The 12,866-nt window shown below is 32.3% G+C and overlaps 1 protein-coding gene across 1 annotated transcript; it reads left to right on the top strand.

The window, feature by feature from the left end:
* The first annotated feature begins 1,503 nt into the window (after positions 1 to 1,503).
* LOC107475561 (kinesin-like protein KIN-UB) lies at positions 1,504 to 11,589 on the top strand. The gene is made up of 19 exons (XM_016095219.3): positions 1,504 to 1,757; positions 2,671 to 2,771; positions 2,896 to 3,018; positions 3,210 to 3,395; positions 3,600 to 3,821; positions 3,950 to 4,103; positions 4,203 to 4,352; positions 4,575 to 4,663; positions 5,391 to 5,594; positions 6,197 to 6,313; positions 7,875 to 8,009; positions 8,100 to 8,231; positions 8,670 to 8,808; positions 8,885 to 8,977; positions 9,296 to 9,421; positions 9,570 to 9,695; positions 10,590 to 10,733; positions 10,917 to 11,045; positions 11,117 to 11,589. Exons 1-19 carry the CDS (start codon positions 1,592 to 1,594, stop codon positions 11,275 to 11,277), a joined length of 2,697 nt encoding a protein of 898 aa, XP_015950705.1. The 5' UTR covers positions 1,504 to 1,591; the 3' UTR covers positions 11,278 to 11,589.
* Positions 11,590 to 12,866: the final 1,277 nt, after the last annotated feature.

Here is a 12,866-nt window from a genome sequence, read left to right as displayed (position 1 = left end):
ATGATTTAATCTTTTGTTGGGTTGGCAGCAGAATCATGTATCTTTTTGGGCCAATTTTCTGCAACGTGGGCCCACTTGGTTTCCAATAATCACCTTTCAATTTTCGTCAGTTGCATTCATTCGTTTTCTGCCTCCTCCCTTTTTTACTTTCACTTTCTATTTCTTTTTACACCCAAAAAAAAAAAAGTTGCTTCCCATAATTCCATTTTTTCTCCTCATTTTATTATCTGCTGGATTCAGAGAAGCAAAAATGTCCGGCAATACAGATATTTGCAAAAATCCCTATTATGGAGATGAAAATAGAGATTTTCCAAATTCACAGAAATGAGATTATCTTTGTAAATAAACTGGTAGAATGGTTTAAATTACTTTTTTTAAGTGATAGTATTTCTAAATCATGTTTTGTACTTTTGTGAGAAAATTTAGTATACGTTTGATTTATATTTTTGTTTTTTTTTTTACTTTTAGTATTTTTTGTTTTTTTAAAATTTGTTAAAAATAAAGACAAAATAATAAAAAATATTTTTTTATTTTTTATTTAAAAAAAACATTAAAAATAAAAATAAAAATAAAAACACAAAACAACCGCATTTTTAGTTTCATAAAAATAAATTGAGGTGTCTCTAAGGTGTTTATCAAACATGACAATTTTTTTACTCATTTAGAAAATATTTGCAAGGAAGATTTTGAATTCGACTGAAAAGGTAAAAATAACCTAATGAAAAAAGTAAAATTAATTTGTTTTTAAAAATTTTCGTTTTCTTTCCATAATACACTTTTAAAATAATAAAATGAAATTACACGTATGATCTTATGCAAATTACGTACTTAAGTTCTCCATGTTAACCCATTGTGGTAATTCAAAACATTTTAGTTAAAAAAATAATATAAATATGACAAGAAGATGTTAGAGAAATCCATTGGGAGCAAGAAACGATGAATCTGTGTATGTAATAAATCATTCTGACGATAACTTATGCATATATAATATATTATTCAATCTTGCTACGTTATCAATGACATTTCTGCCAATATCTGCCAATTTTTATTTATAATTGTGTTTAATAGAAATGTTTTTATAGATGTGTTTAATAAAAATATCTTTTTATAGCTGTGTTTAATATAAGTGTCTTTATAGATATATTTTTTAGATATATCCCTTTATATATATGTTTAAAATATAATAATTAATCATTGTTGACAATAAATTGACAAATAATATATTGGTATTCTATATTTTTTCTTATTAAAAATAATACACCAGTGAGCTTATAATATAATTATTTAATTATTTATTTTTTACAAATAATTGATGATTAATTTTCGGTATTTATGAGATAGGTTTAGACGGAATCTTAGCCCTTAATAATAAATTATGACATTAATTAAAATTAATTTCATTTTCAAAAAATGAACCGGTAAACCAAACTCGAGCTTTATTAAGATTTAAGAGTTAAGACTCAAGACTTGAGACACAAAACAAAAACAGTTACTACTTAACAACACAAACACACACACTGCATTTGAATTTGTAGAAAAGTAACTTCTCTCTTCACCTATTCTTCTTTGAAGCTTTTACAAGCTTGAAGCTATGGCGTCGACTATTCACCGAAACGTCGTCGCTCAACGCGGAAGCGCCAAGTTAGATCGCCAAGGCGCCAACAACAACAGCATCCTCAGAACGAAGCCTCGCCACTCTCATCCGCCGGGATCCGCCGCTCCCCGCCGCAGCTCGCCATCTCACGGTGGCGACGCAGGTTTCCTAACACCTCTCTCATTCTTCCGATTTCAGCTTTTGAATTCTGGTTCTGATTCCACAATAGAAATGTACGAGTGGTAATTCGATTCCCTTCGGCTTAGTTACTCTCTTCATTCGAAACACTGATAATGGAATAGAGTGAGAAAGAGCAAGTGTTTGTGTGTTTGAATAGTGAAACAGTAAGCAGTAGTAGAAACGTAAGAGTATGAAGGTGAATGCAAATGTAGCTCTAAATCAGCACTTTGTTAACCGAAATTTCAGTAGCTTCTTTCTTTATTGTTACGATTTCAAGTAACCTAATAAATTTATAGATACTCGTTTGATTTTGCTGTAGAAGCCTTTTTAGTGTTTGTCGCGTGTTCTGTTATAGGCTTATAGAGGTCAAATTTATTGTATGTGTTCAAATTTTCAAGTAATATTAGTTTTTTAACGTGTGGATGATGAACTGGAAAATAAAATGTGTGATATTGGTTAAATCATCATGTCTTAATTATGCTGCCTAAGCTCGAGATGAATAGTTGATGATGAGGTTTTTAGTTGAGAAAAAGTGCTAGATTTGTTCTCTAGCTTTAGCTGATTTTGAAGAAATGAGGTTCTTAATTTATATTCAAACAGTATTCTTTGGAAGTTTTATGATGTGTTCTGTAATCCTAGATTATACATCGGAGTAGAGTATATTCTGGAACTGATGATGAAAAGGATATAGAACAGTTCATTGTGACAAGATACTGTAGACTTGGCACTTGTTTGTAATCTCAGCAGCATTTTTATGCTTATGTTGTGTGTGTGTGAGTGTGTGTATACATATATTAATTGTTGGATGCAAATCCTCAAATATTGGTAATCGTTAACTGTGGTTTTTGCTATGATGATATTGTAACACTTCTTTTCTATTTCATACTTGTGTACAGTTCCTGGAAGAGTTCGAGTGGCTGTAAGATTGAGACCTCAAAATGCAGAAGAAATGATGGCAGATGCTGATTTTGCAGATTGTGTAGAATTGCTACCAGAGGTGGATATTGGTCTATAGATTCTTCAATTTACATTGGTTATAGGTGTACCTTTGGCCTTTTTATGCATAAGCCTTGCTTGAGGTTTAAATAACCTTCCTTTTTTCCTCCTTTTAAATGTTTCAGCTTAAAAGATTGAAGCTTCGACGTAACAATTGGGATTCCGACACTTATGAATTTGATGAAGTGCTCACTGAATTTGCGTCACAGAAGCGTGTTTATGAAGTTGTAGCTAAGCCCGTTGTAGAGGTCTGTTGTAGTAATGCATTTTCTATTTGTACAAGAATATCCTTTACTCTGCCATCTGCTTTTAAGTAGTGCTATTTAAGACTTTATTTGATAACCATAACTCTTAGTGGTAATAGAAATCAAAGGATTGTGGTGCTTTTAGGTGTTGTATGTAACTTGACTTGACATTCCATTTGATATGTGGTTTTTAGAGTGTTCTTGATGGCTATAATGGAACTGTAATGGCTTATGGTCAAACTGGCACTGGCAAAACATTTACCCTTGGACAATTGGGGGAGGAAGACACTTCTAGTCGGGGTATCATGGTTCGTGCCATGGAGGATATTTTATCGGACTTATCCCCAGAAACTGATTCTGTCACAGTCTCATACCTGCAGGTTGAATACTTTTATCTTTTACTGCAATTGCATCATATGCTATTTTTTATACTTCTTCCACCATATTGTCCTTATATAACCATTAAGCTTTTGGCCTGTTGACTATGATATTTCTATTGGCATCTTTTTATCTCATTTTTTGTCAGTGGCCATCATAACTTTTACTAAAATGTTCATATCATCTCTGTCCTTGAAAATGTGTAGCTTTACATGGAGACTGTCCAGGACTTACTAAATCCAGCCAATGATAATATTCCCATAGTGGAGGATCCAAGAAGTGGTGATGTGTCTTTGCCTGGGGCAACTCACGTAGACATAAGGGACCAGCAGACTTTTTTGGAGTTGCTTAGATTAGGGGAAGCTCATCGAATTGCTGCTAACACCAGAATGAATACTGAATCTTCTCGTAGTCATGCTCTTCTGACGGTAAAATGATGAACTGTGTTTTATGTAATTTCTATTACATGTCATGAATCAGGATATCCAGTTGGCCACTGGTTTTCGTTTCAGAACAATTGCATGTAATCTTGATGTAGTTATCTCTTCTTTATCAGGTACATGTCAGGAGGTCTGTTGTGGAAAGTGCAGATAATGTTTTGACTGAAAATTTTGATGCCTCTCACTTGACTAAACCTTCAAAACCACTTATTCGAAAGAGCAAGCTTGTTGTCATTGATTTGGCAGGATCAGAGCGTATCCATAAGTCAGGTGTATATTGAAATGTGTTTTAAGATATTTTTATGTTTTTTGTTGTTTGAAAATGTGTATTTTTGTGAATGCTAAGCTTTTTCACTTTTTCTCCACTAGGAAGTGAAGGGCACATGCTCGAGGAAGCAAAATCTATCAATCTTTCTCTTAGCGCATTGGGGAAATGTATTAATGCTCTAGCCGAAAACAGTGCTCATGTACCATTTCGTGATTCAAAGCTTACTAGGCTGCTTAGGGATTCTTTTGGAGGTAAGATGCTTTAATTTGGTTTATGATGTAAGTATGCTGTAAGGCTTAAGTTTTTCTTTACCATCTGTATAGTTTAGAAAGCTGGCTTCTACATACTATATGCTGAACAAAATTGTACTAGATGTCTCTTATCAATCTTATGGGCATGAGTCCTATTTGTTGAAAATTACATTGATTATAGTATTTTATACTCCATGTGTTCTGTCTTACAATCATTTGCAGGAACAGCTCGGACCTCATTGATTGTGACCATTGGTCCATCTCCACAGCATCGAGGAGAGACATCTAGTACAATTTTGTTCGGCCAAAGGGTGAGCTTTTACCTCTGATCATGTATGTCTAACCATACAATGTTAGATATAAAACCATTTCTAGACCTCCATCTAATAGCTTAGGCTTTGAGTAAAGTTGGTTGTTGACATGGTTTTAGCACCTTGTGAACAAATGACTAGAAGTTTGATCCTTGCCATTTCTGTTTATAGTTAATTTAAAAGGCAATTCAACTGCAAAACAAAAATAAAATAAAATGAAATAAAAGACACTCCATGCTTCAAACCCAACGTGTTTGGCTTGAGAGGGGGTATCATATGCGAGAAAACAGAAATGTAAAACCATTAAGACCAAATATCTTAAGCTTTATTAAGAGTTGGTTGTCAAGGCAATGCACATTAAATACCGTTATCAAGATTTATGCAATTTTTAATTCCTATTCATGGTGTGTTTTTCATTGGCAAAAATAAGATATACGAAAAAAAGTAGTTGTTGGTGATATAATTTGCCATTTATTTATTAGATATTTATATGCATAGATTTTCCTGTCTCTTTTTATCATGCATTCATATACTTTTGCTAGCATCTAATTTACCCTTTTTTAGCTGGATTTCCCCAAACAATTTGTAGTAAATTCATTATTCTTCACAGTTTTTGTCTGGCTCATGGAAGTTATTTTCCGATGATGTATTTTATTATTATTAGTTATTACTAAGTTAACCCAAGTGCATTAGCTGGCTTTACATGAAAGACGTATTGATGTGTCAGGCTATGAAGGTTGAAAACATGCTGAAAATTAAGGAGGAGTTTGATTATAAAAGTTTGTCTCGGAAACTTGAGGTACAGTTAGATAAGCTTATTGCAGAAAATGAAAGGCAGCGGAAAGCTTTTGAAGATGAAGTTGAAAGAATAAATTTGGAGGCACAATGTCGTATTGCTGAAGTTGAGAAGAACTTTGCTGAAGCATTGGAGGTATGTTGTTTTTTTATTTTTATTTTAAAAACTACATCTCCTGCTTTTGAAATGATCTATAAAGTTTATATATCATGCTGGATAGTTAAGGGTGGTTGTTTTTTATTAAGGTATCTGATTATGGATTTCATATATAGTTTAGGTTTGATGATTGATTGAAGTTAGATCCTAGCCTTCTAGTCTGTAAACAGCATCTACAGACAGTAATTGAGGTTATAAAGAAAGTATTACAAGTTGTAAAATAGATTATGTCCTCTGGCTGACCTAAAAGATCTGAATAAGCAATAAATTTATTTGGAAGAAATTAATATAGAAAGATGCAGGTAGAGAAGGCCTAGGCTTCACAGATAGGATTGCGAGGCATTGAGACTTTTGGGTCATATTATCCAAACCACTAGTCTGCAATGTCAATGTGGTTGCACCAGTGCCTAATTACCAAAATATTGCAGCTTTCATGAATCCTCCTAACCATGTTGTACTTCTAAACATGTTACACATATATATTTACTTTATTTTCTCTTGAACGCCTAAGAGGATATTTTTTTAAACATAATGCGAACAATATATTTACTTAATTTATTAAACTAAAATGTTTCCTGTAGAGAGAAAGATTGAAATGTCAGATGGAGTACATGGAATCAGTTAAGCAGCTGGAGCAGAAGTTGATGACAAGTCAGGAAAGACAAGGTTGCAATGGTTTTGTCAATGGCTGTGGAGAGGTATTTTATTTCAAAGGTTATCTACCTATATGAAAATCTTAAAACTAGATTGTCTTTGTTCTTGATAAATGACAGATGTTTTTGTGATGATATCTTATATTAAGGGTATATCAATGTCTCAATTACACATTGCATGTGGCATGCATTTTATATCTTATCCTCCAACTCTTGGAATATCATTTACTTTCCATTAATAATATTTCTTCTAAGTTCCTAATATTTCAAAATTGACTAAATGTTGTCCTGCGTTAGGGATCCCCAAAATTGGTGATGGGACAAAATTAAGACGATTTTGAAACGTTAGGGACTTAAATAGGACGAAAACGTTGGGGACAAAAACGATACATAAAAATAAATTTTAATTTTATCCTTCAATAATATTAATTTTTTATCGTACATAGTATTCAATTATTTTTTAATCACATCTAAGTAAATTACAGTTAATCACATTACTTTCATTCTAAATAAATTAATTTTTTTATAATTTTACACTTAAAGTAATGAAATTTTTTTATAAATAAATAAATTTTACATTTTCATTCTAAATAATGTAATTTTACTTTCATTATTTAATCATATTACTTATAAATTCTTTTTTTATAATTTTACATTTTCATTCTAAATAAATTTTTTTTTTATAATTTTATACTTTCATTCTAAATAATGTAATTTTACTTTCATTACTCAATCACATTACTTATATTTTTTTTGTTTAATTTTACACTTTTCATTATAAATAAATTAATTTTTTTATTATTTTACACTTAAAGTAATGTAATTTTTTTATAAATAAATAAATTTTATACTTTCATTTTAAATAATGTAATTTTACTTTCATTATTTAATCACATTACTTATAATTTTTTTTATAATTTTACACTTTCATTTTAATCACATTACATTATTTATTTAGAATGAAAGTGTAAAATTTATTTATTTATAAAAAAATTATATTACTTTAAGTGTAAAATTATAAAAAAATAAATTTATTTAGAATGAAAGTAACGTGATTAAATGTAATTTACTTAGATGTGATTAAAGAATAATTGAATACTATGTGCAGTACAAAATTGATATTATTGAAAAATAAAATTAAAATTTATTTCTATGTATCGTTTTTGTTCCCAACGTGTTCGTCCTATTTAAGTCCCTAACGTTTTAAAATCGTCTCAATTTTGTCCCATCGTCAATTCTGTTAACGGATTCCTAACGATAGGATAACATTGAGTCAATTTTGAAACGTTAAGGACTTAAATAGGACGATTGAAACGTTAGGGACAACTTTGGGACTTACCCCAAACGTTGGGGACAAAAACAATACTTTACTCTATATATATCACACCCATCTTTTATTTTAGGATTCTTCTAGCTGGCTTCGCTTGTCTTTGCTCTACGTTTTAATGCTTGATTTGATTTCAGTGTCATTATTTATAAGTGTTCAGTGATATGTTTTGACATTGGCTTGTTGAAGTAGCGTGGCTAATTGTGTAGTGATATCCAATATACATTTTTTTATTGTCTTCTGCTTTATTATTCATGTGTGTATTCTTTACTTGTATAGGGGGTTGCAACATCTTCTGCTGATGAAGTTGCTGAGGTCAAAAAGCTTCTTGAAATTGAAAAAGGCAAGAGAAAGGCAATTGAAGAAGAGCTAAAAAGTCTAAAAATCCAACTGGGTAAATATGGACAAGTAGAGGTTAGTTTCAATTAAATGATAACTCTCACTAACTCAGTTCTTTTCCAAGCATGATTTTTCTAATATATGGGGAACATTTTGGTGTACTAGGCAGGAGGTGATGCTGACATGATAAAGCTTCGCAAAATCCTGGAGGATGATGCTAGTCAGAAAAAGAAACTTGAAGAAGAAATAATAATATTAAGAAGCCAATTATTGCAATTAAACTTTGAAGCTGACCAGGTATGTGTTACTTTGAATCTCTGATTCAGTATGCAGCATACGCTTGAGTAATAAGTGCTAGTTTGGAATCTGGATCCATATGTAGACTGGTTTAATATTTTAGTCCTTGATAATTCAATAATGTATATTTAGGTGTGACTAGAGTTTCTCTAATACTCCAAATGTATCCCGAGGTTGAGCACCGTTATAAATTACTAACATGGTTTTAATAGTAAGGACAACATGAAAATCTTGAAACGCAGACAACCAAATAAAAAATTTTCAACATATAGATCGAGACCTAACTGAAAATCCATGACTAGTGACCTTGTCATGACTTCAGTTTTGTCTTCTTTCTCCATGCCTCTTGTTGCCATTATACTCCAGTTTCTTGCATAACTTCAATAATATCTTATTTAATTTCTTTCATGTGAATATACGTTAATGCTATGGCTATAGATGAGAAGGTGCTTAGAAAGTGGAAGTTCTGGAAATGCATTCCCTGCGATGGATACTTCGTTGTCTCAAAGTAGACATTCCCAACCCAAAGACACTAGGAATGATCAGAAGGCATCTGTTGCCACCCTCTTTGAACAAGGTATAAGTTGGATGAGTTATAGTTGAAACTTTACATCCTTGTGTATACGACTAACATTATTTTAATTTTTAAACAGTTGGATTGCATAAGATTTTATCATTGCTCGAGTCAGATGATGCCAATGTACGAGTACATGCTGTGAAAGTGGTGGCCAACCTAGCAGCTGAAGGTAGATGCTTTCCTCTTCTTGTTAGTGTTGTTAATTGATACCGACCTTTTCAGTTTTATTTTCAATGCATTTGTTTTTACAATATATCAGACAAACTCTGGGAAGAGAGTGAGTTCTTTCAACATCAGAAGGGCCATCCTTTTGAGAATTTTGTTCAGAACAATACGAGCTTCAAGATATTTATCTCATGTTTTGTCCATTGAAAAAATTCACCCCATTTCATTTCCATTCTTACGGCCTTTCAAAAAGATATCAGACTATGCCTTCATGGTAGTATATAAAGATTCTTAACACTTCATCTCAATATATAACATGCAGAGACAAATCAGAAAAGTATTGTTGAAGCTGGTGGTCTTACTTCCTTGTTGATGCTGCTTAGAAGATATGAGGATGAAACTGTTCGCAGGGTAGCAGCAGGAGCAATTGCTAATCTTGCCATGAATGGTGATCATTTATTTGCAGATATTTACAATATGCTGAGTTAACAGGATTATTTATTCCAAATCTGTTAATGTTACCAGTTATTAGGGATTTGGTGCTTCTGGTTCCTGTTTGTTTTGATATTCGTTTGGTTTCTTTCATGGCAATTCAGAGGCCAATCAAGAACTCATAATGTCTGAAGGAGGAATTACTCTGTTATCAATGGCTGCATCCGATGCTGAAGAACCACAAACTCTTCGAATGGTTGCTGGGGCCATTGCTAACCTATGTGGGAATGGTATGTTCCCTCGTTTTTCATGGTAGATTTTTGAATTTCACCTTCCAAATTAAAACAATGCAATAACTTGACATGTAAACTTTTCGTGATATTTTTAATTCTTTCTCGTTCACGTTCCTGCGAGCAGAGTCAAACTTGAATGATGCATCATGGAATATTGAGTAAATGGTTAAATTGGTCCCGAAAAGATTATTCATTCTCCAAATTAGTCCTTGAAAGATTACTCGTTTTCCAAATTAGTTTCTGAAAGATTTTTTTAGTCAAATTTGCCCTTCAAAGATTTTAAATTAATCACATTGGTCCTTTCGCCACTTCCTTTGTTAACGGCGTCAAAGTTTGCTAATTAAGGGAGACCTTGAGGCATTAGAATCCCTTTCGGATTGATTTGATCTGATTTCATAAACTTATCAAATACGCCAACGAAGACTACTAGGTGTGTGTTGCGGTGTCACTTAATGTGTCGCATCCGCAAACTCTAATGCCATTAGCAACAGGAATGAAGAAGGACTAACATGACTAACTTAAAATCTTTGAAGGATGAATTTAATTAAAAAAATCTTTCAGAGACCAGTTTGAAGAATAGGTGATCTTCAGCGACTAATTTAACCATTTACCCATGAAATATTGTCCAGAGATTCAGTTTACATAATATATAACCATGTCCTTGTTTCATTCTGGTGTGAACAGAATGAGGAAATGATTTAAGAGTGAGAACATTTATTTAGGTGAATTTACAGTAAGTACCAACAAATAAAAATAGCTGGCTACTATCTCAACATGGTGTAATAAAAGGTTTTGTTTTCCTTTGTAGATTTTGAATTGGGGCTCAATATTGTCCCTCGGGTTATCAATACCAGAGATATTCACAGTTTTACTTTCGTGTTCTTCCTTCAGATAAAATACTGATGAAGCTGAGATCTCAAGGAGGTATAAAGGCTTTACTGGGAATTGTAAGATGTGGACATCCTGATGTTCTTTCGCAAATTGCTCGAGGAATTGCCAACTTCGCTAAATGCGAGTCTCGAGCTTCTAATCAAGGTCTGCTTTCTTCCTTGTCAGTATTTGATTATCAGTCTCAAAAAATTCTAATTCACTGCTATCAGCACTCCCTACTCTGTCTTGTCTGACTTATGACACTGCCAAATTTCGGCGCTAGCATGGAAGAGAAGATAATAGATGTCGTTTTTATTTCAGCTTGATAATTATGTCTGGCATTTACAGGGATAAAAAGTGGCAAATCCTTTTTGATAGATGATGGTGCACTTCCATGGATAGTACAAAATGCTAATAATGAATCCGCACCAATTAGACGCCACATTGAGCTTGCACTTTGCCACTTGGCACAGCATGGTATGTTTTATCCACTTTGCCACATTGATATGTTGAGAAAGTTCTAACAGTTGATTTTATGAACATTGCAGAAGTCAATGCAAAAGACATGATCAGTGGAGGAGCCCTTTGGGAGCTTGTGAGGATATCAAGAGATTGCAACCGAGAAGATATTAGGAGCCTTGCTCGCCGGACTCTGAGCTCTATCCCGCAATTCAAATCTGAATTGCGGCGACTGCGGATAGAATATTGATCAAAGATCTTCTGGGTATGATATCCTGTGCTAGTTATTCATTCTTCCATAGCTCCAATGAGATTGATCTATTCAAACTTCAATGTTTTACACCTTGCAATTTTTCCGTAGTAGAAGAAGCAAAGCAAGGGTATAGTAAGTACTTAGTGTTAGTGGTTTCTAGTCCAATGACCTTGAATGTTGTATATGTAAATAGAAGAGGAAAATAGATTAAGAGAATCGAAATATAATTTGGTCATGAAGAGAAGGAGAGGATATACGTTCTGTATTAATTTGATTTGTGTAAGTAATGAAAATCATGATCATTTTTTCGGAGTGTGGCCGAATATTATTGTATCAAAATTAGGCTCATTTATTCATGATTGAATAATGAGCCTGTTCGATTTTAAAATTTAGCTGGACTCAATAATAACATGAAGAACCTGATAAATGTAAATCTTTTAAGTCTCATGCTTTAAGATTAGATGAAATATTAGGACCTACTTTACATGGAACTAGTTGTTGATGTTGTTGTTTTCTATACTTTGCTTACATTGCTTTGTGACATAATCATATGGAAGAGTCTCTTATCATTTTGTAAAGTTTACTTTGATAAATACAATTTGTCACATTCAATTCTTGCTATTGAATAAGTCATGAGATACAACGAACCTGCTAATAGACCAAAATGGGAAACGGATAAGCACAAGAGTTACATCTAGTTCCCCCTTCCTCCTCCCTTTCACGTGCCTATACCCTCTCTTTCATACGACATGTATTTTCTTCCATTGGAGAGATACATAAACATGCCTACATTCGGTCATACATATATGGGATGATCCATGTCAAACTCATTTAAATTTTAGTTTAATATTATTATTATATGAAACTTGTAATACATGTTTATCGATAAGTAAAAATGTTTACATTAACTTATTCTATATTGAAAAACAATTACATATTCTTTATTTGGGAGAGACATCTAAACATTAAAAAAAGAAAACCTTTGAAAGGTAAAATTATTCAAATAAATGCAATACTGAGTGGTGGCTAGTACATATATACTGAACCCAACTATCATTATTTCTAGATTAACTTGTTGGAGTTAATTAAGTAGCAGTTTGAGGAATTGAGTATTATTCAGTTCATCAGTTGTTGCACTTTCTTTCCTCTAGTAGTACTATTTTTTCTATAATTTCAATAATGATGTAAATAATTTTTTTTTTTTGGAAGCCGATAAGAGTGACGCAATATGAGATTTTAATTATTGGACGTTGTCCACCTCATATATATATTATTTTCCTCCTCTATTATATTATCTGAGACTTATTTGTCCCCCTTTATTTTTTGACATTNCTTTAAGCAAAGTTGACTACTTGTATCGAAATCAAATCATAAACTATTACTAAAGACGTGCATGGTCAAAAAAAGAAATTGCCAAGCATTTTACATGCTAGCTAACTTCTTGTCAAGAATAATAATTTATTATTTAAAATTCTACATATTTCTTGAATTTGTTAATTGTAATTTAACTTAAGTACCAATAATATATTTACTCAATCGTATCAAATTCATAACGAATTAATTATTAGTCTAAAATAGAAAATATA

This window comes from Arachis duranensis, chromosome 2 (assembly GCF_000817695.3).
Source record: "Arachis duranensis cultivar V14167 chromosome 2, aradu.V14167.gnm2.J7QH, whole genome shotgun sequence".
NCBI classification, from domain to species: Eukaryota; Viridiplantae; Streptophyta; class Magnoliopsida; order Fabales; family Fabaceae; genus Arachis; species Arachis duranensis.
This window is presented reverse-complemented; position numbering and strand designations above follow the sequence as displayed.